At 54.3% G+C, this 27,457-nt stretch overlaps 8 protein-coding genes and 1 non-coding gene across 10 annotated transcripts; 2 read left to right on the forward strand and 7 right to left on the reverse strand.

Moving 5' to 3' along the window:
- Positions 1–5,026: 5,026 nt before the first annotated feature.
- Positions 5,027–8,023, reverse strand: H310_12655. 2 transcript variants are annotated; one of them, XM_008879825.1, is made up of 4 exons: positions 7,808–8,023; positions 7,343–7,737; positions 6,022–7,285; positions 5,027–5,891 (listed from the first exon to the last, which is right to left on the reverse strand). In XM_008879825.1, the coding sequence occupies exons 1-4, from the start codon at positions 8,001–8,003 to the stop codon at positions 5,221–5,223; spliced, it is 2,526 nt and encodes an 841-aa protein (XP_008878047.1). In that variant the 5' UTR covers positions 8,004–8,023; the 3' UTR covers positions 5,027–5,220. The 2 variants fall into 2 exon arrangements, with proteins under 2 accessions (XP_008878047.1, XP_008878048.1); XM_008879826.1 differs by lacking the exon at positions 7,808–8,023 and having other exon boundaries at positions 7,343–7,778.
- A 918-nt stretch (positions 8,024–8,941) lies between these two features.
- Positions 8,942–10,680, reverse strand: H310_12656 (hypothetical protein). Its single transcript, XM_008879827.1, has 5 exons — positions 10,579–10,680; positions 10,204–10,527; positions 9,851–9,940; positions 9,489–9,794; positions 8,942–9,217 (listed from the first exon to the last, which is right to left on the reverse strand). Exons 1-5 carry the CDS (start codon positions 10,610–10,612, stop codon positions 9,075–9,077), a joined length of 897 nt encoding a protein of 298 aa, XP_008878049.1. The 5' UTR covers positions 10,613–10,680; the 3' UTR covers positions 8,942–9,074.
- A 445-nt stretch (positions 10,681–11,125) lies between these two features.
- Positions 11,126–12,573, reverse strand: H310_12657 (hypothetical protein). The gene is made up of 5 exons (XM_008879828.1): positions 12,475–12,573; positions 12,078–12,413; positions 11,933–12,022; positions 11,552–11,775; positions 11,126–11,502 (listed from the first exon to the last, which is right to left on the reverse strand). Exons 1-5 carry the CDS (start codon positions 12,524–12,526, stop codon positions 11,173–11,175), a joined length of 1,032 nt encoding a protein of 343 aa, XP_008878050.1. The 5' UTR covers positions 12,527–12,573; the 3' UTR covers positions 11,126–11,172.
- Positions 12,574–13,697: 1,124 nt separating this feature from the next.
- On the reverse strand, positions 13,698–14,302 carry H310_12658 (hypothetical protein). Its single transcript, XM_008879829.1, has one exon. The coding sequence runs from the start codon at positions 14,281–14,283 to the stop codon at positions 13,786–13,788; it is 498 nt and encodes a 165-aa protein (XP_008878051.1). The 5' UTR covers positions 14,284–14,302; the 3' UTR covers positions 13,698–13,785.
- A 4,355-nt stretch (positions 14,303–18,657) lies between these two features.
- H310_12659 (hypothetical protein) lies at positions 18,658–19,201 on the forward strand (the record flags this gene model as incomplete). Its single annotated transcript, XM_008879830.1, has 1 exon — positions 18,658–19,201. One exon carries the CDS (start codon positions 18,658–18,660, stop codon positions 19,129–19,131), a length of 474 nt encoding a protein of 157 aa, XP_008878052.1. The 3' UTR covers positions 19,132–19,201.
- Positions 18,693–19,536, reverse strand: H310_12660 (hypothetical protein; the record flags this gene model as incomplete). Its single annotated transcript, XM_008879831.1, has 1 exon — positions 18,693–19,536. A coding segment is annotated over one exon (376 nt), but the record flags the coding sequence as incomplete, so codon positions are not given.
- A 392-nt stretch (positions 19,537–19,928) lies between these two features.
- H310_12661 lies at positions 19,929–19,999 on the reverse strand. Its single transcript has one exon. It is a non-coding gene; the product is annotated as a tRNA-Gly (tRNA).
- Positions 20,000–20,198: 199 nt separating this feature from the next.
- Positions 20,199–21,088, reverse strand: H310_12662 (hypothetical protein; the record flags this gene model as incomplete). Its single annotated transcript, XM_008879832.1, has 1 exon — positions 20,199–21,088. One exon carries the CDS (start codon positions 21,086–21,088, stop codon positions 20,267–20,269), a length of 822 nt encoding a protein of 273 aa, XP_008878054.1. The 3' UTR covers positions 20,199–20,266.
- Positions 21,089–25,907: 4,819 nt separating this feature from the next.
- H310_12663 (hypothetical protein) lies at positions 25,908–27,010 on the forward strand. The gene has a single exon (XM_008879833.1). The coding sequence runs from the start codon at positions 26,411–26,413 to the stop codon at positions 26,945–26,947; it is 537 nt and encodes a 178-aa protein (XP_008878055.1). The 5' UTR covers positions 25,908–26,410; the 3' UTR covers positions 26,948–27,010.
- The last annotated feature ends 447 nt before the right edge of the window (positions 27,011–27,457 follow it).

A 27,457-nucleotide genomic window follows, 5' to 3' on the forward strand; every position in this document is an offset into this window, starting at 1 on the left:
CGTGTAATCATACTCGGACAGAGGTAGTACACGCTGGGCGGTCAATGTCACCATGACACCCTTCCATTTGCATAGGAACTGCTGCATTTTATGTATACGGTCCACGAAGAGGAACACTACCAGACACATGGTCACCACATTACGTTCATGAGGAATCACCACATGGATTGATTTAATGACTACTTGACTACGAAGACATCCAAAAATCGAGTTTATCACAGCCTGCTTCGACTTCAACGGTTCTCAGCCCGCTACAGTTTTCGCAGCAAGTGCCCTGCTTCACAAAAGTCCCTCAAGCGGTTCTTACCGAGACCCAGGCGAAATTTGCTGCTGCATTTTGGGACAACTTTCGTGACACTGCGCCATGTGATATTATCAACGTGGACAAAACATCCGTTTACTACGATACGCCCCCGACAAAGACTCTTGCCAAAGTTGGAGGATCGTCCAAGGTTGACAAGAGTCAAATGCACTCCGACAGGAATACAACCGTCCTCTCTGTGCGTTTCGATGACGAAAAGCTACCAATTCTTTTCATCCAAAAGGGCAAGCCAGGTGGGCCGATCGATACCTTGGAAGTAACGACATTTCAACCTGGTCATGTTTACGTCGTGCGAGTTAAAGCGTGGATGGATACAACAGTCTGGGAACTGTATCTGACTGAGCTGCTCAAGTTCGAAATTAATGGGCCTTCTGTGATTTTAGCTGACAATCTTGACTGTCACATGTCTGTGGCACCGCATGATATGGTGTCGTCTGAATTGTTTAGCGTTTTGGAAGTATTGCCCAAGAATTCGACAAGTGTTCTCCTACCTTTGGATGTTGGTGTTATGGGGCCATTGAAGATCAAGCTTCGTTTGAGGTGCCTTCACGAAAAGCCGATTGTGTCTGCAGCCGAAAAACGCATGGCTGTGGTTATTGAAGCTTGGAAAGACATGCCATGTGGACTAATCACTCGCTCATTGAAAATGCGTTGTCATGGACTCCTGTATTGTACCTTGTCACTTGAAAACATGTTTCATCTTCGAAATATTTGTAGTCTTCAGAAATATTGTTGTATTGGTTGCTGGTCGTTGTGGTCGTGGCTGAGTTTGAAGTGTTCACTTTTCTACCAATCATTTTGGATATGGACCTCACAGTCCGCGAGAGCATCGAGGGGGTTCTGAGAATTTTTGAAAATTGATAATAATATTACAGGGGCTACATTTCAATGCTGAATTTGGCACTACCTGCAATATGAAACATCAAGAAATATATTACCTCATACGAGGAATACAACTAATGGAGGTATTTCTTGCTAATCATCTCCATCTCTGTCACATGCGCTTGAGGACGACATGCCGTCGTCAAAGGATGTGTCGCATTCATTTTCATGGAAACTTTGGTCTGAACCCTCTGATTCAGCATCCCGTGCAGCGCGATCAAGTCTGAATAGCTTCTCTGTCGACGAAGCTATGGTGTTGTGGATGACTTCTGTGTCCAACTCATGAAAGGCTTTGCTAGGCGATCTCGTACATCTTGAAATGTCGTTGTTGAGGTATAGGCACGTCCCACCGATCCCTTGACGTTTGCCCACACCATCTCGATAGGCTGCAGCTCAGAAATCCCGGGGGCAGAGTAGACAACATGATACCCCCGAGCCTTGGCCATTTCGACAACAACAGGATGGACGTGTTCGTCCAAGTGTGTCAATTTTCTTCGGGGGACTTGAAACTGGTGGGAAACGATCCGCCCAATCAAGGCGGTCATTTTGGCAGTTATTTCATCGAAATAGGCCAAGATATGAAGGAAATTGATCAAATTGAGTGATTTTTGGTACATTTTGTGCAGGTATTTTGATGGATGATGAAAAGTCATATACAGAAATAGAAGGGTTTCTCCAGTTCGCGATATATTTTCTTCCATCTTTCCAACAGCACTTACTCATTCATTTTCACGAGTAATTGAACATCATGGGTTCATTTGTGTTAAGTTTCACTGTTTTTCAATCATATCGTGGAATTCATTTCATTTCAGAGGATTACAAAATTACTGAATTTTAAAAGGGTTGACGAGTAGAATGCACCAAACCTTGTGAAATTTGACCAATTCTCTGCCCATAAACCTCTACAAGTCCCCTCGATGCTCTCGCGGACTGTCAATTCGACAACAGCTTGAATAGAAATACTGACAATTCTCGTTGAGGGTAATTTTATTGCCTATGTAAATTACAGATATTTCACTACTTCACCTCATTTGTCAAGTGTGAATGAAGGAGCCCTGAATATTTATATATTGGCATATATTGAATTATGAAGTTCCCTGTTCACTTCAGTTGCCTTTGGAATATAGCAAATATCAGGTTTAAGGAGTATGCATTTGAATTCCAAGTTGGAGCGAATGTTAGCATGTCGCCGACAGACAACTCCACACCGCCCCGACAAGCTACGGGAAGACCTGTGGCCAAAAACCGCAGACGTATTGTCCTCCACAACATCAAAGACTGTACTTTACATACGCCAAGCAGCTTTACATTATCAATTGGAGAAAAGAGCACTCTATGGACTTGACACTTGACCGCTTCTTTGGTGGGACTCAAGGGACTGCACGGCTGTCCGCACAAAATGAGTGCTCCGGTGGGAAAGCAACCGCGCTCACTTCACGAAGAAGGCTAGTAATCTTGCTACAGCGTCGCAAATGAACTCACACATCACCGGCACTGCAACTACGCTGGCTAAAGAGCACGAAGAACAAATTGTCAAGTAGATAAAACGACCTTCGTTCAGACGGAATTCCCGTGAGTAGTGTCCTGTTGCAATGTAAGGCGCTAGAAGTAGCAAAAGACGTTGGGCTCAAGGAACACGAATTCAAAGCTAGCTAGCTTCATAAAACGATTACGAGTTTTATGAAGCGCTGGACATTAACTATGCGAGCGAAGACAAGATCTGGGCAGTCCAACCTAGAGCGCGGTCAAGCTGCGTTGGCAGAGTTCAGCAGCCGCAAACACAACTTGATCGCAACCGAAGATATTGAAGAATCTCTACAATGCGGATCAGACAGGAACCAACTACGAGTACATTAGAAAAACAATAATTGATGGCGCGGGGTCAAAGACCGTGTGGGTTCGTTGTTCCGGACACGAGAATGACCGTATCACGGCGATGGTGCTGGCCAACACCAAGGGGACAAAGTATCCCATGTTCTAGGTCCTAAAGTCAAAATAGTCAAAGATCAAAGAGAAAGTGGTCGAGAACCTGACGCAATGAAACGGTTTAGGGCCTGTCGTGTGGCCCGAAATCGAAGTGCCCCAAGAACGGTATCCCTCACGCTTGTACGGCAACCGTACGGCATGGTGGAACAGTGAAATTTCCAAAGATTTCCTGAATTAGCAATAGCAAAGGCCATGACCTCAAGAAAATCTTGCTCCTACTGGGCGATTTTTGTGCTCATTTTTGTGACGATGTAGTTAATCGTGGCTTACTTGTGTTGCAAAGGCGAGTACAGGATCCAACGTGGTGCATTGGTATGTAGGAGAGCTCAAAATGGCCACCGCGGACAAGGTCGCGGAGAAAGTAAAAACGCAGGGCAAAGTGTTTGGTCCGCTGGATGCTGGACTGGTTTGTTCCAATTGCGATGGCGGACTGATAGTCCAGGTAGAGCGTCGTCGCCTTGTTGTTTTCGGCATTGATTTCGTTGAGTAGGTTTGAAATGAACATTCCATGTTGAGCTGCAAGGCAGGCCCCGACGTATTCCGCCTCCTTAGACGAAAGCGTTACAATCGACTGCAATTACAATCGACTGCAATTTGAAGCGCCAAGCAACCGGGCCGCAAGAAAGCATCCATAGGTACCCACATGTTGAGCGACCTGTCCGTTTGTCCTCGTCCCAGGACGAATCCGAAAAACCTACGAGCTCGATACTCGCTCGCGGCACCCCGTTGAAAGAGATCCCAAGAGCAGAGTGATTTTCGACTGCATGGACCATACAGATTGCAAGGTTGTGGGATATGGCCACATACCTGGACTCCTTCGTCGAAACACACCATGCGGCTGGAACTGCGTTTTCCTCGGAGAACGAATGTGATGGCGACGATTGCGCCTCGGGTGACTACGCTGGTGATGTCTAAATCCTCTAACAGTCAATGGTTTTCAAAATGAATACTGTCACTGCATAATTACCCAAGAGGTTGTGACCTCTGGAATTTATTGAATTATCGGGAAGGTCGGCGGTGCCTTCGGCCATCGTTCACGCAATCGAACAGCTCCGTCATGAAACAGGACTGGAGGGGTAGAAGCACAATGAAGCCCAGGCACATGCAATGGAAATGGAAGGATGGATGTGGTGCAGCTAACTCACAGTATTGCGGCCACCTTTGACGGACAACTACACCCAAAGTGGCCTCTTGTTTGGTGTATCCAGGTATGTAGATCCATTGGTTGCCCGCAGGTAGTGCTGTTGCTTGCGTGAGCCAGTCCATGCCGTGGTAATCCACACCAGTCAGGCCATGAGGGTTACTCGACGTGGCAGGGCAAATCGACGGCATGAACAAGGGCTAATTGTCACCGCGATCGTCACGGCGGAAACCGCGATGGATGCATGGAGTGGCCCACGTGGGTGTCTCGAATGGAGTCAAAGGTTGTGCGCGACCAGAAGGCTCGAGTTACCCGTTAATGGCGATTTCTTGCGAGAATTTGCATCCATGGGTGACGTTTTTCGCGGTAAATTGGGCATTCAAATTTGGAGGTGCGGACGACGAAGCGCGAGCCTGAGCACGCGATCGATAGCTTGCACGGTGATCAAAATGGTTCGGTCGTGACGCGCGACTCTGGATTCCGTGCGTCATTTTCATGAAAATCGTTCGCATGAGGTAGGTGGGGAAGTCTGCTGCATCAGAAGGGCGTGGGTCGAGACCAGGGTCGAGACCAGGCTTCCCCCCTCGTGCGACGACACGTCGGCCGTTGAGATGCACACTAGGAGATGTCCGCTCATGCGGCAATACATCATCGACAACGAAGGGAGTATACGCATGGACCCGTGGGTGGTAGAAGCGATGCCGTTTCCTGGGGCGTAGTCTGTCGGCTCCTGGAGCAGCATTCTTTGCTCAAGGCGACCGCCGCCAGCAACTTGCCAGTCAGTTGTCCCATCGAGTGTACAGCCACTTCAACGCCTCGTCCATCTTCATGCCAAACAATCGTAATCTTATCCACTATGTCTATCCTCTATCTGGCGACCACACCCAATCTACTCGTTGTGCGCTTGAATAAAGTCCGTCAGGGCGGCATCCACGACTTCCAACTCGTTGAGAACTTGAGCCAAGTGCTTCTTCATGACGGCTTGCTTGGCGGGAGGCAGCGGGGTCAAGTCGATATGTTCCAGTGCGAGGACGCCTTCGACAAGCAGCGGCGCGACCATGTGGCTGAGGTAGATGCCGGCCTTGGGGATGTCGATCTCGATATCGTCCAACATTTCGACAATCTCAAACAGCGACGCGGCAATGCCTGCCGCATCCACGAGCCCTTCCGACGCCAGTCCGTTCAGAAATGGCCCCACGGCACGGCGCTCCGCTTCCTTTTGATCCAGCGCAAAGTTGAGAATGGTCGACGTCACTGCCTGTGTGTGGACGAGAGCATCATGCAGCTGCGCTTGGACTTCGGCCAAGTCCTGTTCGGCCACATACTCCTTGAACATACGCTTGGCGACCTTGATCAAGTCTTCTTCGGTACGCGCGGGCGTCGGTGCCGCACGCTTCTCCGGCGACGGCGGGGTGTTGCGGGGGCCGTTGCTACGAGGCACGGCAGGCGGACGACGGGATGAAAAAGGACCATCGCGGCTATCCAACGAGCTGCGGCGATCGCGTTCGATCGACCCACGATGGAGCTTCGCCTTGCCTCGGCTATCGTCAATGCGCTTGTCTACCCGTGAGCGGTTAGCCAGCCGTTCCCCAGTCAAATCGAGCATTTTCCATTCTCCACCACGATATTCGGCAAAACACGGCGCCATGCACCACACTCGTGCGCGCAACCACAAATCGTTTGCACGTACCCGATCGAGGCGGGTGCAGCGTGCGGATATCCGCCGACGCACTCTTGACAAGCTTGACCTTGGCTGGCACGGTTTCCCATCCGTCTTTGGATGGCGGCGCGGCGGGAGACGGCGGCTGCGAGAGCTGCGCCATGCTCTGGCTCTTGGCGAGCTTGGGCTTGGGGGCAAAGCTTCCGCCAGACGATGCTTTCTGCTTTTCTTCACGCGCGGCTTGTGCGTGTACCTCGGCAATCGTCGTCGCCTTGGCTTCCTTGAGGCGAGACACATATTTGTTGGCGCGCATGTCAATCAAGTCCTGCAGCATGAATCGCACGCGGGTGCACAGCTTGTCCTTGGCTTGGCTCAACGTCGCAATAATGTCGAAGTACTGCTTGATGAGCGCCGCTTCTTGGGGGACAGTGGCGGCGCGGCCTTCGAGGCGGAGGCCGACGGTCGCGAGCAACTTGCACAAGCACTCGAGCGATTCTTCGTCCGGCTTGTCCGTGTTGCCAAAGAGACGTTGAATGCATTCGTGCATCGTGCGCGACGACAACAGGCCTTGCTTGAAGAGCTCGCCAATGAAGCGAATGTGTCCGAGAGTCGCGCGTTTGAGCAAGAGCTGCTTCTCGGCTTCCGCGGCACTGCCATCTTCGGTCGGTGCATCGACGACCGTCGCCGTGGATTGCAGCGCCGACACTTCAAATTCCTTTTGGCACCGTGCAAGCAGAAGCGACCGAAACATCTTGGCGCCACTGACCGCTTCGGCTTCGCCGTTCTCGGCGCTGACCTCGATCAATGGCATCGCCGTGCGCGTCACCTTGGCACACAATTCGGCATACATGGTCGAAAAGTGCCATTCCATTTGCGCCTTCTTCACCACCATGTCGATCGCGCCTTGGAGTACGTCCACACTCTTGACCGCAACGTCAATGAGCTGGTCCGACAACCGATCAAACTTTTCCACACTCAGCTTGTTGAGAATGGACTGGACTTGCGCCAGGTACTCATCGGTCGTCAAGGTTGCGTTTGCCTTGGCTTTGTGGTCCTTGGGCTTCCACCGCGTTTCCTCGTTGATGCTGAGCGGTTTGACTGGCGGCAAATCTTCGTCCGCCACAGTCGACGACGACTTGTGATGCTTGTGGTGCTTCTTTCCGCTCTTGTGCTGCTTGCGGTCGCTGCCGCGGTGGTGGCTGTCGCCCTTTGACTCCTTGAACGCTTGACGGTTCGCCAGCACGACGCCTGGCTCGGCCACGCAGATTACCAGACCGGCAGGGACAGGGCACGTCTGCCGGTAGTCGCGCCATGTGAGAAAACATTACAACGACCTAGCATGGAACAGTACCGCGGGCTCCATCGACAGCATTTCTGCCAACGTGTACTTGATTCGGCGTTTGCGAGAGGTTGGGGACAACGGCTCCGTGGTCGTGTTGGCTGGCTGCTGCTGCTGCTGCTGCTGTTTGGTGGGCGACCCCTCGCTCTTGACAGGTTCCTTTGTCGGCGTCGAGTTCGACGAGCTAGTCGACGTGGTGTCACTGGGCGTTGCAGACACCGGGGACGTCGGATGAAATTCAGCTTCTGGTTCGGCTTTTGCAACAGGGGCCGTTGCCACCACAACCTCTTTCGGCTTGACGTCGTCGGCAACAACAATCGACACCTTCTCGATGGCCGCAACTGGTTGCTCGACAACGGGAGCGACATCGGTCGTCGTAGCCGCTGGCTGCACAGCAGGAATCAAGACTAGACATGCACGCACGCGTGAGACGGAATCTTGACTGAGCAAGAGGAATCGTGTAAGGCTCAAACATACACGATGGAACGAATTCTTTCGCGGTTGGTTTCAAGATCGGGCCGGCAGGCGGCGCCGCGGCAACGACCGGCGTTGCAGCATAGGATGGAGGCTGCCACACCGGAGCGTTCGCCGAGAAAACGAATGCCGGCGCAGAAGCTCGTAGCTTGGTCTTGGGGGCCGACGGCGGCGCGGTCGGCGACGTGGTGTCCACCATCTTCAAAAGTGAAGTTGCCCTTCATGTGCGCTGTCACCAACCAAAGTCGCGTTCGGAATATCCGGATATGCATCCGGACGAGCAAGACGACTTGGGTTTTGTATGACGGTCCGAATCCGTCTCGTGCGTTTTTGCAATTTTTCGACACCTCTTGACGTAAAACAATGAAAATAATGCGAAAAATGGTCCGAATTCACCTGAAGCTGCCACGTCTCTGGGGTTCGCCGCAGCGACATCGCGTCACCTCATGTCGTCGCGGTGGCCAACCATTCCACCACCCCCCCCTCCACACACACACGGTCAGGTCGCCCGCGACAGACCTAGTTTTCTTGTCGAAAGCAGACACGTACCGCCATTGCCCATGCGATCCACGGCGGAGTGACAGCTTTGGCTTGTTTGGACCTAAGGAATTTGTAGTGTGGATGCTGGGTTCATGAATATGTTTCTGTTGGTGAGGACGAGGGCTTTTGCCGTAGCAGACGACGAGTCGAGGGTTGCAGCAATGGCATCGTTGTGGTTGGGGCGTGCAAAACGTGAAATGATGTCAGAGGGACCAAGGTGGCTCAGATCGAGATGCGGTCGACCAGCCACAGCTTCCTGCTGGCTATGCCCGCCCGGTCGAACAGGCGCTCAGGTCGACCGACACCCGCTCCACGACCTGGAATTGAAAACCCGTCAAACCGACGAAAAGCGCTCGAGAAATTTAGCATGCGCACAATTCAACCAGAACTTGGCGAGGTCCCGGCAACCAAGTGCATGACACGAGTGGAAATCAAGCGTCGCACGGTCATGGAAGACATGGTTCCAACATTGCAACAGGGACTGCTAACTCAACGGTGGGGAATGCCAAGGCAATCTATCCTCTCTTCCCATCCAGCTTCTAGCGACAATTCCATGCGCATTCCCACACGGACGACGACGCTGCATGGACAAAGCGCCGACGTGACGGCACGGATTGCTTGGCAAGTGGACGAGGCCTGTCATTGCGCGCAACCGTGGCAGGTAGGTGCGTGTGTTTGCTCGAAAAGGAATGCCACGGGCACCGAGCGCCACGCAACTTGTACAACTTGATTACACGATTCCGCCTTTGACTGCGTAGTGGTTCGCGTTTTGAATTGTGGGTTCGTTGTAGAATTGCTGGTTGTACCCTTGTTGGTACGGCTGGTGGCCATGGTGCATGTTGTCTCCAAACGATTCTTGGTTCGAAAAGGCCCCTAACGACGACTCCATGTCAAACCACCGACGCACCACGTCCACTCGTTCCCAAACGGCCCACGATGCAATGCCAACCGTCCATTCATACAAGCCAAGGACATGCAGAAACAACAGGCGCGATTTCACACGTATCGACGCATCGCTGCAGGATCATCGCCACAGGAATTTTGACAGTACGGACACCACCGTTGAGCAGCGTTTCGAACCACAGCAGCCATCACGAGCTCGCAACGCGATCCCTCGACAAAAGAAACCATCTCGCTGACGTACCCGACGGTGCTACATTTGCCGCGGTCGCCTCCATGGACTGCTGCATGGCAATTGCCAAGTCGGCTTCATATTCTTGGCGAAAGTGACGGATTTTCTCGGCTCGCCCGGCAGAGCTCGTGTACATGGTGATGAGCATGCCGACGACACCGCCGATCGCAGCCCAGAAGCTGTACCCATAGAACCAGCAGCTCCAATTGGCCGTTTTCTTTTGGCACAGCACATACGCCGATGATATGACGTCGATTTCGAGCATCTTTTGCTGGATTTGGATTGCCCACACGATCAGCGCCGCCAAGAGGAGCAGGGCTACAACCACCACGTGCGTCAGCGTCGTCTGAAAGCAACATTGTCTGACAGCCTACAGGAGATGAGGGTCGTCGACGACACAATGCGTTCGGCGTAGCCAGCGGCCGGGTTGAAACACGCGGCGACCGAAGCAATGAGGCCAAATGCTACGAACAAAGAATTGGGGGCGTAAGGGTGCCGAACATGCCAGCCACTACACAGGAGCGGTTCCACAGGACACTAGGCACAATGGTATCCAGCTACTTTTCGAGGAGCATGCATTTCTCAAGTGGACGACAAGTTCGCAGATTCCTAGCATGGAATCGAATTTTGCAACCAAAAAAACATGGCGCATGTGGAGAGCACGGCAACGGGTATGAAGCGATCGAGAAGTCACCAGAGGACGAACATGAGAGCAAATGGGACGTACCGGCAAAGACGGATGCAAAAAAGCTCACGTACTGAATGCCCTTGATAGGGTACCCGCACAAAATTTCCTTGAACTGGGCGTCGCCGCCGAGCATCCAGTTCGGTGGAGGTAAGCCTTTTTCTTCGTTCGCACAGAATTCCGAGTACGCGAGCGTCGTCTCCGACGCATAGAATGGACCCTGCAGCGGCTGTGTCGAGTAAAAGTTGAAGATTCCAAACCCCTGAAACACGACGGGGTCGTGTTCCTTGTACTTTTGCTGGAACCATGCGGGGTAGATGGTCGAGTACGTGCACACCGCCAACGACATGAACGAGAAGAACACCGCTACAGGCGCAACATGGTGATCAACAGACAGATCGGATGCGCGCGTCGTACTGATGATCGTATTCTTGAGCGGTCCGTTGCGCATCGTGGAAGGTGTCGGCGCCCTTGCTCGCGTGTAAGCAACACTGCCCAGCTCTTTGCCGCTTGCCAGAGCAATATCCGGATAACGAATCCCCTATCCGGTAAACCCTGTCCACTTGGGCTCAAGTCGCGTTTTAATCACCCCTTCGAACGTTTAAACGTGACAGACGTATAAAACGCCACGAATCCGCAGCGGGATTTACAATACAACGCTTTTAACGTTGCGTTTTTAAAGCAGAGGTCGAACTTGCCACGATTGTGACAGATGCTAGCCTTCACTACAGGAGCACCCTTGGAGAAGTCAAACGTGGGTCCCCCACCTAAAATTTTGGACGTTGGCGCGTATGATGCTACAGCAGCCACCGTAGTACCACAGGAATAGTAGGTCCATTGGTGGACCTAACAAGCGAGGATTCTTAAAACAGGAAAATCTGATAGAGTCTATTTGTGCACACAGATGTTTTGTTGCCAATTCCTCCAGAGTACATATTATTGATGAAAGTGCATTAAGGAAAAATATATATTCACGAATAATGTATGATTTTTTACCAAAATATTCCTCCTTTACAAGTCCAAGCGTTGCTGCGTGCCCAAGCGGCGTTGCTCGAAGGATGGTCGTTGTTGCTGTATCGCCCACTGCTGCTCCATTTGAAGGTCCAGTTGCTGCTGAAGCAAACTCAGGTCGATGGCTTGTTGCAGTTCGTGGGCTTCTTTGGATTGCTGCAATGCCAGCGCCAGTTCCCGATCAACCAGATCGCCTGCCGTGCGTGTGGTCAAAAGGGGCTGGAGGCGAGTGTCGTTGTTCAGTGTGGAGTGGTTCGCTTCTGCCAAAGCTGCAGACTCTTGCAGGGCAATGACCAAGTGGTGATCGTATGCCTTGCGGTTTTGACGGAGCTATGGAAACCAAAAATGAGCACGTGCCACAAGCCGAAGAAAACTTCACCTTGGCTGCACGACCGGCGGCACTGGCATACGTCGTGACCAGCAAGCACAAAACGGCAGCGATGGCTACCCAGAAACTGTACCCGTAAAACCAGCAACTCCACGATGCACTCGATCCTTGTAGGGATTGGCATTGACTGTACGCAGTTTGAATCACGTCGATATTGAGAAGCTTTTGCTGGAACGATACACTCCACAGCACGAGCACGGCCAGCATGCACAGCGCTATTTCATGCGCCACCATCGAATCAGTCGGACACAAATATTTCCAAAATTCTAAAACATACAATTACCACAAAATATCATGAAATGATCAAAATCGAAGAAATGAAAATTCCTGAGAAGACCATCAAGCTCCGAGGGGATATTGGAAAAAGCGTACAAGACATGAAGGTGCTGATGGACACAGTTCGCTCGGCCGCGCCCGCAACGGGGATGAAGCATGCTACAACGGCTGCCACAAGGGCCAGGACTACATTGTTGCAACGGAGATCGTGAGGTCGACGGAGAACTGTCGATAGAAAGACCTGCAAAGCCGGCGGCGGAATACATGACGCATTGAGTGGCAATGACTGCGGTGTCGCAGAGAGCGTCGTTAAACGCAGGACCGTGTCCAAGCATCCAGTTTGGAGATGGTTTGTTGGCCGCAAATCGCTCGCAGAAGTCGGCGAAGAACAGAGTCGTAATGGACGCGTAGAACGGGGCATTGAGTGTGTTGGTCGAGTAGAACGCAAAGAGGCCAAAGCCTTGGAACGTTGTCGGGGCCGCGGCATCCTTGGACGGGGAATATGTTTGCTGCGACCATGCTGGGAAGATCAGAGCAAACATGCACAGGCAGAGAGAGACGAAGCTCAGGAACACCGCTATATGATGGCAAAAGCTACATGGTCAGATTCTCGATGGAGACAACGTGGAGAGGCATACTTAGCACGGAGCTTCGCATGAAGCGAATGCTCTGACACCGAGCCGGATGCATCGTCTCGGTGTGTGACCCTATTTCCTTCGCGCACTGTACCCGAGCCAGGTGGGGGGATGAGTTTCTGCCCAGGAGTGATAGTAGTGAAGTGGGGCGGAAGACATTTCATAGTTTAATCAAGTTTAAACGGAAAATTTTCATTCGGACATGTCGCTATGAAGCGTAGTCACGACCAGACGACGCGGAGTTTATTACAAAAATCAAGTTCAAATGCATCACGACATGGACTCTAGCTACCGTATCCTTTCTCCGCCGATTAGATGTTCGCTAGTAGGTGTCTGTATTCGACGGATTTTTCTGATAAATTGGGATTTATTCAATCCAAATATTTAGCGGTGGGTAAATATCTCCTCGCGGTCGTGGTCTAGCGGGCAATCCATCGCCGCTTCGAGATGACGCCGTCATGCGTCGCGTTGGTGTTGTCCTTGTAGCCACAGCGAATGCGCGCAAATAAGACCTCGGGCGTGTGTTGAGGGCGATCTTGTTTCGATAGGGCGGTCGAGGAAGGGCAGCGGCAAGCGTGTGCAAGCGACTTTGATCCAAGGAGGCAAATCGAAACGTGAGTTAAGAGTGTTAAGCTATCCTTTGACTTCAGTGCCCTCTTCAACTCATATGCAAGCAGTGACGAGTGTTCTCAACACGTTCTTCATGATACTGCCGACGACCATGGCAAGACGCAATGCACACACGTGAAATGTCAATCAGTGATGCAGGGTGCCAAGTTCGTAACCGGCTTGGCCGGATAGCACCGTTCGTCAACAGCGTCTGCATGTCCTCTGGCGGACGCGCGCCACGATCGAGAACGTATGGTGTGTGTCGGAAGGTCCACGAACAAACCTAAAGTGAAGTCGTTCGAAGCCTTGCCAGGACAGAACTGGTGGTTGCGGACGGAATCAGGTGGAATGGCCGCATCTTTCTCATCGTCATAAATACGTGGTCGTTCCTAGCTTTGTCGTGGACGCAGCAGCTGTAGATATATACCCCGCTTGATCGAGTTACTTGATTGCGACGACGGAGCACTTGCCCAAGCCGCGCACGGAGATGCGGCAAGTCCTTGCCGCAGCACGTGGCAAGACGCCAGCTGAAGCTGTAGAATGTCTTCGCCAACGCCTGCAACTCGATGGGGCGAGCGATGCACGTTGGCCGCCATTCACCGACGCATATCACGCCATGGAAGCCCTAAATATCGCGTTCATATTACAACTGTACACGCTAACCTCATTCTACACGACACTACAAATTCTACACTACACACCGACCTATTCGCCGCACGGGACGGGGTTCAACAGGAACGACAGACGCATCGATGGGATGGACGACACAAGGGATGCGGATGCCACGGTCGGCTTGGTCAGGGAGTGGCAGGCTGCTTCCTTGAGTTTTCGTCGTCGCTCGCGTTGGTACGCGTTGCGTCTGTCTCGGTTCTTGCGGTCGTACGCTTTGGCGTACGCGAGAATTTTGTCGCGGTTGCGGACGTACCATTGCTTCTTGCGCTCGAGGTCGCGTTCGAGGTTCTTGGCGCGATACGCTTTGAAGCGTCCGAGTTCTTTTTCCCGGTTGCGCTCGTAGTAGTCTTTCCCGTACGCGCTAAACTTATCCTTGTTGGTCTCGTAATACACCTTCATGCGCGCTAACTCTTTGTGTTTGTTCTTCGCGTAATACGCTCGGCGGTAATCGGCGTTCGTGCACACCGTCGTGTCAACGTCGCTGTGGCTGCTATAGGTGTCAATTGACGTCGCGCTGGGGCTGCGATGCATGATGGATCGGTCGCGACGGATTCCAAGTGACCATGATAGCGCCGCGGGATTGCCACCATGTCGGTGTGACACCACGGGGTTCTTCTCTCGGATTGGTTCACAGCTGTCCAATCAAACGCTGCTATTTCGTGCGGCATACACAGAATCCACCAATGAGTGGCCGTTGTTTCGCCGTCGTGATTGAGCCCACTGTTGACGTGCTGGGCGACCACATGACTTGAAATTTGTATACTGGTCAGGTAAGAGGTGGTCATGCATATATTTTGAATATCCTTAGAATAAGAGCAGGGTCGAGGGAATTGCTTGATGCAATAGAGTATACAGTTTGGATTGAGTTCTTTAAGCCAGGGATAACGAATCCATAAGTCGCCCAGTCGACACGTTGGCCGACGTCCGTTGCTTTCGTGGGTGGGCGAGTTGCTAAGCAACGCGGGCGAACGTGAAGGGATCACACGGTGCCGACGGAGGGGGCGACACGAGCGTCGTGGATGGAGGGGCCACGATTTTCGTGGAATTTATGAATGGCTGGCATTGATCTCTTGAGGGGCTAGACGCGTCCTGTAGCCATTCAAGTGACTTGCCGCTTCGTTTCGGTGGCCATGTCATGTGAGTGACGATCTGGCGAGGTTCATCGCCAGAAGTGTGCGCTGCGACGCTTGGTTCCCCAACTTGAATAAAATTTCTTCGTGCGGACGCCAGGATTTTGCTCTTCGTGTCGTGGCCAGAAGCGCAGAAACGGAGCTTTGCCAGGTCTTGGCTGACTTGAATGTGTCGAAGACTGGTTCTTTGATGGCAAACGAGGGATATGATGTGGGAGGCATGGAATGTCCACATGCTGCCATCACCAGGCACACACCAGACGGCATGTCACTCACATCATATGTCAATCGTGTGTGGCTCATTTTGCTGCCTGACATGCTGCACGACCACCACATGGACGACTTGTTTATCAATATGGCGACGTGTTACGAGAGCGCTTGCAATCAGGATGTCCTGTTGTTGTTGCGTTGGGGGGTGGCTCGCGGCGTCGTGGGGCAGCGCCACGTGTAGCCAATCCAATAGCGTGTATGTGTCGCACGTGAAACGGGTGTAACTGCTGCCCCGTAATTCGTAACGGCAGCATTACAATCCAGCAAGCTTAGATGCAGGGAAGACCACCAAAAAGGAGCTGCTGAAAATCGTGGCGGGTGTCATTTGCATGCATCGCTCGCGGGTCGGTGCAATCCCATGTGCCTCCACCGCGCTGGCACGTTTTGAAATGGCCATCGAGCAAGTTCCCCAGGTGATGGCCGCAGAACATTCACATTTCACGCACCCCTCAGCCGGACGCTCTCGAACCTGTTACATTCACCGTGAAACACGGAGACGAACCGAACCGCAGTCTACGGATGCCGTGATGACAGACGCGTTGTGAATGCGCTTTGCAAACGGGGCGTCCGAGCCTCTACTAAGTGGCGTGGCGTAAAGCAACACGTGTCAACGTATTGAAACGTTTGAGCTGCGTGCGTCCAGGGAAAGTGCGATGAAAGCATTCCAATAAATCGCTCATACGAACTGCACGATCCGTGCTTGGCGATGGGCGTGTAGCCCGGGACACTTCTTGAGTTGGCTTTCACATGCTTGAGCCACCCCATGTCACATTGCACCATTGTTCAGGTTTGGTCCAGCTTGCAAGCGGTCGAAGAGGGAGATCGCGTCCTTCATGATCGCGTCACGGATGCTCGGGGTCCCTCGGCGGCGTGAGCCTTAAGCCATGTCAATATTACAGTCGGCGCGGCATGGCTTGATCGGGTTACGTACTGAACTCCCCGCAACCAAGGCACTCTGGGTACCTGAATGTTGCCATTCGACGACTGAGACGTGTGAAGGCGCCCCAACCTTGAGGACCATACAGGACGGACAGAGCAACACTCGAAGCATGTAGCGAATGCCGAATGCCCTTGCAACCTGACGGACGTCCAGGCGAGTGAAGCTCAGTTGTGTGGCATGCGTGGCTTTACCCTGTCAGAATGTTTCGAGGGCGCTTTGTCAAACGCCCCACACACTACGCGACCAATGTGTTTTCCGGTACGTCCTCAATGTCCTGTGTCGATGGCACCCCTTGACGTACGTGCTGGTGGGGTGCTCTCCACGCAACCGAGAATTGAGTGGGCACTCGGGGCGAGGTGAACGCGCTTGTACTTAGGACGTTGCCGGCAATCAAGTCGGTTGACGACGTAAGAGTTGTCCAAGGAAGGAGAGATGGCATCATTGTGTGTCTATTCGATTCCTACTTGAACAAAGCTTGTGGCGGAGCCTAGGCGTCGATGTCAAGGCAAAACGAATGGCGACGCATCGTGACAGGATGTAAGTCAGGCGCTTGCGGCACGACATCGCGCCTCGGACAACATTCGTTTTGAAATCACCCGAATTCTTGCGTTTGGGGCGGGCCGTGGCACCACACACAGTACGAGTGGCGACACAGGCGCGCCCCAGCGCTGGGACGGATAAGGTTGGTGGCCATCACCATGCCAATACGTTGTCCCTGGGCACGACGATCGAGGGCAGTCGAACCAGACATGAACGGTTGACGCATTCGCGAACAGCAGTTCAGAGTGGGTCGTTCGGGAGCTTTCGTCCCTTCTCTCGATGCCCCCGCCATTTGTGCATGGTGTCTCGCTGTTCAAATACTCCTTGGCCACTGCGCGCGCACTTGAAAGCTGAACCTGGTCTTTCGTCGCCTCCAAACTCGGCGGTGGCGTGGTGCACAAAAGTCAGCCCAGTCGGTGCGACAATTCTCGCACTGCTTGACCCAACGCTCGAGTTCCCAGCCAACCGCGGCGTGCGAAAGAAGTGGCGGTGCGAGTTCATCAACATGGGTGGTGTCCCATGCACCCCTCTACCTAGGTTCGCCCGACCACGTGGGCCAGCTGGCTGCAATTCAAGTTGCCTTTACGACCTGCGACGTGGTGGGGTGTTGTTATGCATGCGACAGTCGCCTCCTTTTACACCCGACGGCGGGCCACCTACGCGACCTGACCACGACCTTTACCAATGCAAATTCAAGTCCTGGTCGCGTCAGCGCCGGCTGCACTCGTGGTGCTGGTTCTTTTGGCGTAGCACTTCTTCGTTGCAGCTTTCGAAAAGCGATGCCCGTTGTCTGCGCTCGCACCAACTCACGCAGCTGGGATTGGGGATTCTGCCGCATCTACGTTTTCGTGGCAGTTGTTTCGCCATGGACGCGCGCATATTGGTCGACGACTGTGACAGGCTCATGCGAGCCCGGCGCCGTTTAGATGTGTGCCTTCCTCTGGGACTGCGCCATTGCTCTTCTCTTGCAAACAGGTGCGATCATCCACACGGAAGTACTAATAGAGCGTCAGCAGGTGGCCCCCGTTGTGTCGAACGAGTCGACGACATTATACTCTCGCTTGAAAGCCGTGTCTCCGGCGGCGGCGTTGATGTCGCTAGTAACACTCAGCCCAGAACGGAAGGAAGAAGAAAGAAGAACGGAAGTGGCTCTCGTACGAGCGAAGAGAACCGACCAGCTTTGAACGCGGCCCCCTCCATTGCCCTCACCAAACGATGCTATATCGTGGTGTAATCACCAACCGAACGTTTGGCCCTGTCACACGAAATCTGGTTTTACACATCTCAACACACGCAGACGGGAACTTGGTACGTACTCAAACGAGTACAAGAAGGAGGGGTCACAAGACACGGGGGGAGCAATGATTTTTGGCGACTTTGCCCGATGCCAGTGCCACGTGGATCGCCACGGAGGGTGACGAAGCGGTCCTGTGGTGCTGCCAGTGGAGAGAAACACACAGAATGGCACGGACGCGGACGGGGTCGATTGAAAGATGGTCGGTGGGAGAAGCTCATCCACCAGTTCAGTCCAACGAACCAATGAGGCCACGAATTTGTCACGATGGGACAGTTGCAACGGACTTCTACATGAGGAAAAAGCGTCTCGGCGCTTTCCGATGCAGGACGATCCTGCGACGTGAGGGGCAGGGCTGCGGTGATGAACCGGGCGTGCTGAATCGGACAACATTGACCGTAGTTGACCTGCATTCGTGGCGCCAGCAATCTTGTTTGTAAGCGTACGAATCGAGCTCAAATGAAGGAACAACGGTCGGAATGACGTCTCGAGCTCTGCCCCAGGCGCCCCACCCCCGCGGATTCAGCTCCCCATCGATACATCCTTTTGCTTGGGTGCTCTTGGAGTCGTCTGGCTGGACAGCCGTTCTATCGGGACCAAGTAGGGGCTCCGCATGGAATTCAGTAATCCGTCAGAAACAAGCAAAAGGCACGCCGCCGCACGCCACATCCACCCCTACCAATCTGTCTCACAACGAAGACGGTGGCATCTGGCTTTCTGTATCCTCTGCGATGGTCGAACTTGGTCAGTTTTCAATTTCCGTCCCGATGCGCACACCCACGTCGCCCCAAACTGACCTCCTCCCGACCAAGCGGCACTCGTGCAAGATGACCACTGCCCCCAAGTACAAGATCGCGCCTGTTGGCGGCAGCTCGCGCAACCGCCCGTCACAGTCTGTCTTCGACATTCCGTATGCGTTGGACGGGATCAAATGCCAGGAGCCGTCGCTCGAGCCATCGCCGTTTGTGTTTCACCCGTCAAACGAGTATCAATTGCACGGCGTGGCGGTCAAGCCCCAGTCGTCGGACATTGGCGCCTCGTCCTCGACGTTTCCCACGACGGCGAGCCACCCCACGACGACGCTGTCGTCGATCTCTCGATTTCAAATGTACTACCACTTGCACAAGCAGCACACCACCGAGGCTCCTGCGACGACCAGCCACCGCCGCCGGAACGCCTCGTCCATTGCGTTTTTGCTCTCGTGAGCCGACACCGCACGGAACCACCCAACTTATTAATGCACCCTAATATTATCTCCATTGACACCATTGTCCACTTGGTGCACTTGGATCACGCTAGACGAGCTACGACGTCGTTGTGGATGGAACCCCCCACGCTGCCTGGACACCCCCCGCTCCGTGTACCATCGCCCCGTCGAATCGTGGAAGAAGGGGCGGTCCACGTTGGGCGGTGCACAGACATGTGCTACAACCGATGAAACATGGCGCCATCGGTTAGCTGGCAAGTTCAAGTTGCCATGGCAAAGGTGGCGCATGCCCGCCCAATGAAAACCCTGAACAGGCGGCGTCGAGTGGGGATGTCGCGGCGCAGTGGGTTCATCGGCACCCACGTCGTCCTCAACGCCGCCGCTCCACCCCTTGGTTGCCATGCACGAATTTATCTTCTCGTCGTGACTTGACCGAGGCCATACAAGCTCCGTTGCTGCAACCTCGTCGACTGTAGACACTCCAGGAATACGACCACGTCACGAGCACCAGGAAAAGTACACCGATGAACATGGATGCACGTAATCGACTCGCAAGTGAAAACGCCGACTGTACTGCATGCTCCAACATACAAACCACGTGGTCAAAACCATCCAACACCGTTGCATGTCCGTGCAGATGGACGGATGCTGCGATAGGCCTCCCTGATTGCGCCCATAACAACCTGAAGCTTCGCGCAAGAGAGCCATCACAACGATACTCGTCGCCTTCGACTGGCCCTTGATCGTACCCTTCCTTATCACAGACTTGCTCGTAGCCAAGTTTAAAAAAGTCACTGCGCCATCCGGGAATCGAACCCGGGGCATCTCGATGGCAACGAGATATTTTACCACTAAACCAATGGCGCTTGATGTCTGTGAGATGATTTGGATTACAAAAAGGGACAGGTACGACGTGTAGATCAGGGTCGAATAGCATGGTTGTCCGCAGCTCATGGCAGGTGTCGCAAGAGAGGATACCCCAGAAGGAAGGATGCCTCCGAGATGAAGGGACTCTTTGTTTCGTGCGAGGCGAATACACCACCATCGCGAACGGCAAGTCCCAGGTTGAGTACATCACAACGACAGCGATTTTTTACGACAACATCAAATCCTGACCTGTCACGCAACTGGATCTATTGCTGTCGCATGAGCTGCGACACCATGTGCATCGTGTTGAGCATCGCGACTGTGTTGACTATCCGTAGCAGCGAGTCATCTGTCGAGCGTGCCATGAGCCCTGGCGGGGTTGCCGCGTACGGCGACGGAGCTGGCAGCACGCTTGCGAAATCGGAGCAGTCTTGTCCGTGCGGGGACGTCAAAATGCAGGGCAACGTCCGAGAAATGTGCGCCTGGTCGAATGGTGCACACGACGTCGTTTGCGGCGGCTGGTCGAATTGTTCCAATTTGAGCACGGACGGAAAGAAGCAATCGTCGAGAGGCGTGAGTTCCCCGAGAATCCGATCGAGGGCCGAGTCGTCGCCGCCGAGGTCCTCTGATACGTCCAAGTTGGGCAAGTCCAAGTGCTGCGACATGTTGAAATCGTCAAGCGTAGCTTCGGTTTGGCTGCTACTCCTGCTGCGACGGCCACGATCCGAGGCCACGTGCGACAAGGATCGATGGCGGTAGCACACGCCATTCGCGCGAGCGTGTTGGGAGCACTCGTCGACTTTGCACAGCTTTCCGCCGCCGTGGCGCACACACTTTTGCCGTGCATGCGCCTGCTTGATGCACCCCTCCACAATACAGAGACGTTTGGTCCGGTGCGGCTGCTTGTTTGTTTGGACGTGTTTGTGACGTAAGTGGGGCGGTCCGGCGCTACTGCTGGTGGCGGGAAACGACCGGCAGCAGCCGAGGACGAGGCATTGCGTGCGGTGCTTGTGTGCCGCACACTTGAATACACCGCCGTCGCATGTCGATGCTGGCTCGACGGCGAGAGGAAGGCAGGGTGGGGACATCGGAGACGTGGTACATGGGAGCACTTGTGACGCTGCCATGGCTAGTTTCGTAATGATGGGTTGGCGTTCGATCCAACATGCAAGCTCTGGAACACGATCATCCATCAACAGGGGAAAGTTCGCGGGAGGAACATCGAAGAACAGGACGGCAAGGGACAGCCAAGCGGACCAACACACACAGACAGGCCAGGCGACCGTGTGTGTTGAGCCGTGGAGCGCCGAGGCGCTTGGGGCAACTGGATTGCACGGGCGTTGGTGCGGCACCGTGTGGCGGCTGGCCTAGGGGGCGGACCGCCAGGTCGTGGGGCTAGTCCCTATCATCGCGACGACTCGCAATGGGTGATGCGTTGGGCGGCGGGGTGGGTTTCATTTCACCACCTCCGAGTCATCCAGTACGAAACAGGACCTTGATCTGAGTGCGTATCTTTTTGCATACCTTTCCCGAGGATGCAGCCGTCGCGAGCGCGGACTTCCCGCGGCTGGCGGTACCCCGCATGCCTCGTACGGCGCTCGCGCAATGCGCAAGCCGCGAGTCACCCTAGTATGCCATGGACGGAGCGTTGCGAAGGTTGTGCTTGGGTGATGGCACCTACCATGCAACCGTCGCTTCGGCTACCGATACGGGCGGCGGTGGCGAAAGACCAGCCACGCGGTGGGGAAGACAAGTTTTATCAAGATGAGATATGAAACCTCACCCCACCTCGCGACCAGCGTTTGTGTGTGGGCTGGCGACTCGGCTTGGTAGAACGAGGCAAACGTATGGAGTTGTCGATGCCGCCCGGCGCAACGGGAGACAGGCGGCCTTCGGCCGTGCTTGCACGGGCCCTCCTCCCATGTGCCCTATGCAGGCGCGTGGAATCTGGTGATGCTCCTCTGACGAATTGTCACGATCACATGCTCGGTACGTGCCGTACACGCACGGTGGATGTGATGCGGAGCATGGTTGAGTTCAGGGCAGTGGATGACGAGTGGTTCGTCTTGAGTGCGAGGGTTCTCGGTAGCTGGTGCCAGGGGGCACGGGAAAGTTGATGCCTTGTTGTGCATTGAGACTTCGAGCGCAGCTCCACGACGGACGTACCCCTGACTCGATGCCACAGCATGCACTTTCATTCCTTTGCATGCCAACCAGCCTCTGGAGCTGACCGTCGGCGCGGGTCCGTCGGAGCTGGGGTGAATGAGCAAAGAAGGTTCGGCGCTGCCGACGAGCCGATGGATTTCTGAGCAAAATAAAGTTTGGCAGAGCCAGAACCGCTTGGACAGGTCGCGTGTTCTCAAGACTGCCATGTACATTTTGCTCTTGTACGAGAGATTCGTGGTCCAAGCCACTCGATGCGGTCTACAAAAACGAGCCCTCGCTCCTGCGCCTTCGCCGTCGTTCCCAGTGCGTCGTGCGAGGGCTACGCGTTTTGCGCAAGATGGCATTTTCCCGAATTGATGGCGGAGTCGTTTGGACGAAGTCGTCGCGACGTTGGCGAGGCAGTTTGCCACAGCAAGGAGGGCATATATACTTGAGCTGCGGATTGTTGTGGATATTTGAAGCTCCGGCCCTGGCCATGAGGCATTTACAGCCTCGTTGAAAGGGCTGGTGGAAGTGGGTGTGGCTGGGTGGGTATTTCAAAGGCTGGGTGTTATATGTGCGCGGGGGCTGACAGGAACTCATCCAGTTCACGAATCGTTTCGATCGTTGACGCAGATATGGGCAATGCGATGCCGCAGGAAGCGCTTGAACCCTCCATTCACAAAGACAATCTGTGGTGCGGAATGAAGTGTACAGGCTGCGTCAAATGGACTTGGTCTTTATCACAGTGTGCAGCCAGTCCTTGGGTCGCCAGCCAAAGCTGCTGCGCTGCGCAGCACTCGTTATAGCACATGCGAATCCCCCCTTTCCCTGCACAACGAGCAGAGAATCTCATGGGCGATGCCCCCACGAGGCAACTTTGCCGTGGAACGAACCCAAATCTACTCCACCGTGCAGTTTTGACGCAGGGCCTTCCTGGTGGCGTACAGGAAACCCCCGTCGCTCGTCAGCGCGAGATCATGCGGAAGGTATGCCTGTCCAAATAGCAGCGCGCGTTGGAGAGCGGACAAGTCATCGAGCGAGCTTCGAAGAGTATTATACACTCAACATCCCCTGCTCGATGAAGTGCATGCAAAAACTCCAGTCGCCGGCGATGGCATGGTACGGGAGCATCCTGGACGAGCCAGCGATTATCAACATCCGACTTGCAAGGGAGCCTCGCGTTGCTCGAGATGTTGTCTCTTGTCAATCATCAAGTCAGACATTGAATGAATCGTCTACAGTTGGAGTGGCGCGGCGTCGTCACGGACGCAATCTCCTCCTTTGCAACTCTTGCAACCAGGGCGGATCCAGGGAAACAGGATGTCGCCCCCCTGCCCCCGATAGGAATCGACGCTTTCAATACGTCTGCGGGGAATACGTCTGCAGGTACATGCCTGAGGGCAAGCGGTGCGAAACGATGGCTACACACGGCAAACCTCGTGTCACAGGGCACGGCGTCTCTCGCGGTGTGCGCGGTTCCCTCGATCGTTTTTCACAGCAGGTTGTCGCCATATGGAGTGCCAGAGCATGTCCCCCCAATATCGAGTCGTCCTCGAGAAATTGGATCGACCGTTGGACTCAAGTTGTCCTTTCACTTATGCTTGACACCCATCCTGCGCGCTTTGCACTTGGACCGACATGATCGCTCCGTGCACAAGCTTTCCGCCACGCATGGTCACGACAGTACCGCGCTTCGCTCGAACCATGTCGAGCCGTTGTCAGCGCAAGCGTCGGGAAACTCGCGTGTTCGCTCGGGTGCATAAGTCTTGATGTTGGCCCGACCAACGACGTGGCCCACGCACAACCGCACGGGCTTTCAATTCTCATTGACCTCATGCCATAACCTGCACACAACTACGAACGAATCCATCGACTTGCTGGTAGGGTCTGTTGTCCACGAGCTACGACAGCGATGTCGTTCAGGCGAGGTTTCAATTCGCGTGTACCCCGGGCGTGTTTGTCACCAAAGTCAACACACGTCGCCGAGCCATCATCCAGGGCCTTGGCGCCGTTCCCAATACATGAAATGTGTACGCACACAACGGTGGGTCGACTTGGACTGGCGATCGGCCATTGCCCACACTGACTGTCGGGCGGCGTTTGACCAAGCAATACGGGGCCTACCATTCGCAACTGAAGTTGGAACCAGCGGCAATGGTCCAAAGGACAAAGTCCAAACCTCGTCAAGCGCAAAGGGGCTTGATGACTTCTCGAACGGAGCAATGGATTTGGAAGCAATGCAAATGGTCGAATGCGTCGACGTATGACTGGGGAAGTGCATTTACAACGAAGCGATCCATCGCATCACAGCCTGAACTGCGATCCATGCGCTGTCGATTTATGTCACCCACAGTTGCCACGTAGCGGGGGAACTATACATCGCGGGGATGATGCTCGATGTGGCACGATTGCTCTACCTGCCTTCTTCGCATTGGAGGGCACGTTGAAGGGCTCAATATGCTCGAGTTGAATACCGCGTCGTATGGGTAGGGCGGCGACTACTGGTTGCCCGATGTGTCTTTGGAGTCCTCCTGTTTTATGGCATCCCCACGCCAGAGTCATGGCTGTTGGACAATTCGTCAAGCCATTCTTACCAGGGTCGGCATAGATATATCCCACGGCAGCGCCCATCACTCGACCGAATGGATCGCTCACCTGACGGCGTTCTCGCTGTACCGGGGGCTCGCCAGCGACGCGAGGGCCATCCATTCCACCACGACCATTGTCGTAGAATCCAAGCGCGCTGGCCGTCTTGACCACGGAACTGCGCTTGACGACGGCAGCATTTGCTCGTGTGTTCATTGCACCGTGTGCAAAACGATGCGTCTGGCCCAATCAACCGCTTCAACGCTATATCGTACGGCCGGCCACATTCATGTGACGCATTGTTCGCACTTGCAGGCGTCGCCGCCTGAAATCGGACGTGGTATGCCACTGAGTGAGCGCTCAACGTGCGCTCACACGCGCACGTTCATCGAACGGGAGTTGGAAAGCTTCGAGGCCGAGAGCTTCCCTTGCGACATCGCTTCAATCAATGCACTGACGACCAACTGGGTGGGCAGTCGTTCGATAGCCCATGCATGCCCACGGCTCATACGCTCGTTCCAGGGCAGAGGGCGGTATACGGGCGATGCTTAGCATTGCTGCCTTGCATGCGCATGATCTCGAGTTGCATCGCGGCGGTGGTGTAGTGTGTGGATGGATGGACTGCTGCAGGTTGATGGAGACGGATTGCAAGTTGGACCAGCCGCCATCCGAACGCGGCTGTATGGTAGCTCAGGAACGCAATCCCATGCTGGTGTGGGTCGCCGCCGCAGCAGAAGCAACCTCGCGATGAAACCAGACACAGCGCATGGTTCCGATTCGAATCGACACCATGCCATCATTGACGTTGGCCCGAACAAGTGTCTCGATGCGTATCGTTGTGCCCAATGCAAGTCGTCGAGGTGCGAAAATGAACCAATCATTAGCTCACCTCATGACGTGGTGGAACTACTACGTAGTATATAATAACGCATTAAATAAGATTCTAAATGTCCTATAAATGGCATTATTAAAAAAATATGACCAATCAAAGTCAAGAACGAACAAATATTTGGACCAATTGAATTCAGTTTCGGATGCCCTTGGAGTTGGCAGCACTGCTACTTGGTGAAAAGCCACCCCGAACGCCAAGCGAGCCGCGACGTCCGCAGCTCGCTTGGCGGGCACCTTGGAGCCACCAACACAAGACGGGTGAAAACATGTCCCATGGCGTTGTTGATTTGCCAGCGACCTCGATCCACCAACCGCGACGAATTGCCCCCGATGTCGACGACGGTGGGCACCGACACAAAGTCACAACCGCGGTCTCAATCGATGGACGACAACCGGTGATTGGCGTCGTAGGGTGCTCGATCTCTACCCTCGACAAAGAAAGCGACGAGAGCACGCACACATGAGTGACCTGCGCTTGACGCGCTGTCGAGGCGACTCGATGGCAAAGACCCCCCTGGGCGCTGCCAATGAGACCCCACGTCGTCTGTCAGTGGCTGCTTGGGCTGTGGCTCCGCCGTCCGCGGTGTGCCATGCCCCGTGCCTCGAGCCAATTGCCAGGCACGACGCGCCTGTTTATCCACTCGATTCGCACGGGAACTTCCGTGGATGTATCCACAGCACGGCGTCGCGATTGGCCACAGGCACCATGGCTCCACGGCTCTAGTCAGCGGACAACTGCAATCGGTCGAGCGTAACGATACGCACTCTTGGACTTGCCCTCAGCCATGCACACCGTTGTCAACGACATGACCCCCGCCACCGCGACGAGCCCCCGCGGAAGAGCCGACGCCGGGGATGTCTCGTCCAAACGACAGTACTACAAGGAATGGTACGAAAAGAACAAACTCAAGCGCAAGGCGTACAACGCCAGGAACAAGGACCACGTCCGCGAGTGGCACGCGAAGAACCGTGACCGCGTGCTCCAACACAAGCGAAAGTACCGCGAGAACAACCGTGAAAAAGAAAAGGAGCGCCACAAACGGTACTTTGAGGCGAATCGCGACAAAATCCTCGAGCGCGCGCGGGCGTATCGGGCAAAGAACAAAGACAAGCGCCATGCGTATGACAAGGCGTATAAAGAAAAACACAAGAAGCTCGAACTCGCCGTTCGCCTCCAACAGCACGACTCGCCGTCGTCGCAGGGCCTGCTCCAACTCCTCGCCGGCGTTGTCACCACGTCCCCCGCGGATCCTGCCTGTGCACCGACCGTCCATCGGCACATGCAATTGTCGTTCATTCTGAATGCTGATAAAGCTACGTGAATATTTACTCGTTCCCACCGCGCTGCCATGAACGACGTGGTAGACTTGATGGCACCCTCCCAAGCTAAACAAGTCCACCGCCACGCTTATCTGTAACCCGCAAGTGCTTTGCTCGGGACCTGTGCGTGAATGTACTCGACCCGTTCAGCCCTTCTGCAGCAGCTCCTTGAACGAAGGCACGCTTTGCTAGCCAGGCGAGCGCCGCGGCATCGTATCGTAGGTTCTAGCAAGTTGGACGTAGCCACGATGCTCGCGAAGCTCGTCACGCCTACTGGGCGGCTGGGCCAATGGACCTTTCGTCGCGACATGGATCCATCACATGCCTTTACATGCCTGTGAGCTAGCGTCGTGGATACCGCTATGTTGTGGCCGTAAACGGAGGCTGGGAGCTTGAGCGCAGGGGTGCAGCCCTTGTGCAGCAAACGTCATGTGCATGGAATACCTCGAGTACGTGGCTGCTACGGCGACACGAACGAACGAAGCGCCTCCAATATTTCTTGCCAGAATGCA

The sequence above is a fragment of the Aphanomyces invadans genome (genome assembly GCF_000520115.1).
Source record: "Aphanomyces invadans strain NJM9701 unplaced genomic scaffold supercont1.41, whole genome shotgun sequence".
NCBI lineage: Eukaryota > Oomycota > Saprolegniomycetes > Saprolegniales > Verrucalvaceae > Aphanomyces > Aphanomyces invadans.

Excerpts from the sequence above, each read along its gene's own strand:
- H310_12663 (XM_008879833.1), top strand. The coding sequence starts at position 26,411 with ATGCACACCGTTGTCAACGACATGACCCCCGCCACCGCGACGAGCCCC.
- H310_12656 (XM_008879827.1), bottom strand. The coding sequence starts at position 10,612 with ATGCGCAACGGACCGCTCAAGAATACGATCATCA. Across the intron at positions 10,528-10,578 it reads GCTCAAGAATACGATCATCA|CGGTGTTCTTCTCGTTCATG; the intron begins GTACGACGCGCG and ends TTGCGCCTGTAG. Across the intron at positions 9,795-9,850 it reads GTCGACGACCCTCATCTCCT|CCCTGCTCCTCTTGGCGGCG; the intron begins GTAGGCTGTCAG and ends TGGTGGTTGTAG.
- H310_12658 (XM_008879829.1), bottom strand. The coding sequence starts at position 14,283 with ATGCATCGCAGCCCCAGCGCGACGTCAATTGACACCTATAGCAGCCAC.
- H310_12657 (XM_008879828.1), bottom strand. The coding sequence starts at position 12,526 with ATGCATCCGGCTCGGTGTCAGAGCATTCGCTTCATGCGAAGCTCCGTG. Across the intron at positions 11,776-11,932 it reads CATCAGCACCTTCATGTCTT|CGCTGTGCATGCTGGCCGTG; the intron begins GTACGCTTTTTC and ends CGCATGAAATAG. Across the intron at positions 11,503-11,551 it reads CCGCCGGTCGTGCAGCCAAG|CTCCGTCAAAACCGCAAGGC; the intron begins GTGAAGTTTTCT and ends TGGTTTCCATAG.
- H310_12655 (XM_008879825.1), bottom strand. The coding sequence starts at position 8,003 with ATGGTGGACACCACGTCGCCGACCGCGCCGCCGTCGGCCCCCAAGACC. Across the intron at positions 7,286-7,342 it reads TGCTGTCGATGGAGCCCGCG|ACGTGCCCTGTCCCTGCCGG; the intron begins GTACTGTTCCAT and ends GACTACCGGCAG. Across the intron at positions 5,892-6,021 it reads GCTGCACCCGCCTCGATCGG|ACAAGCGCATTGACGATAGC; the intron begins GTACGTGCAAAC and ends GCTCACGGGTAG.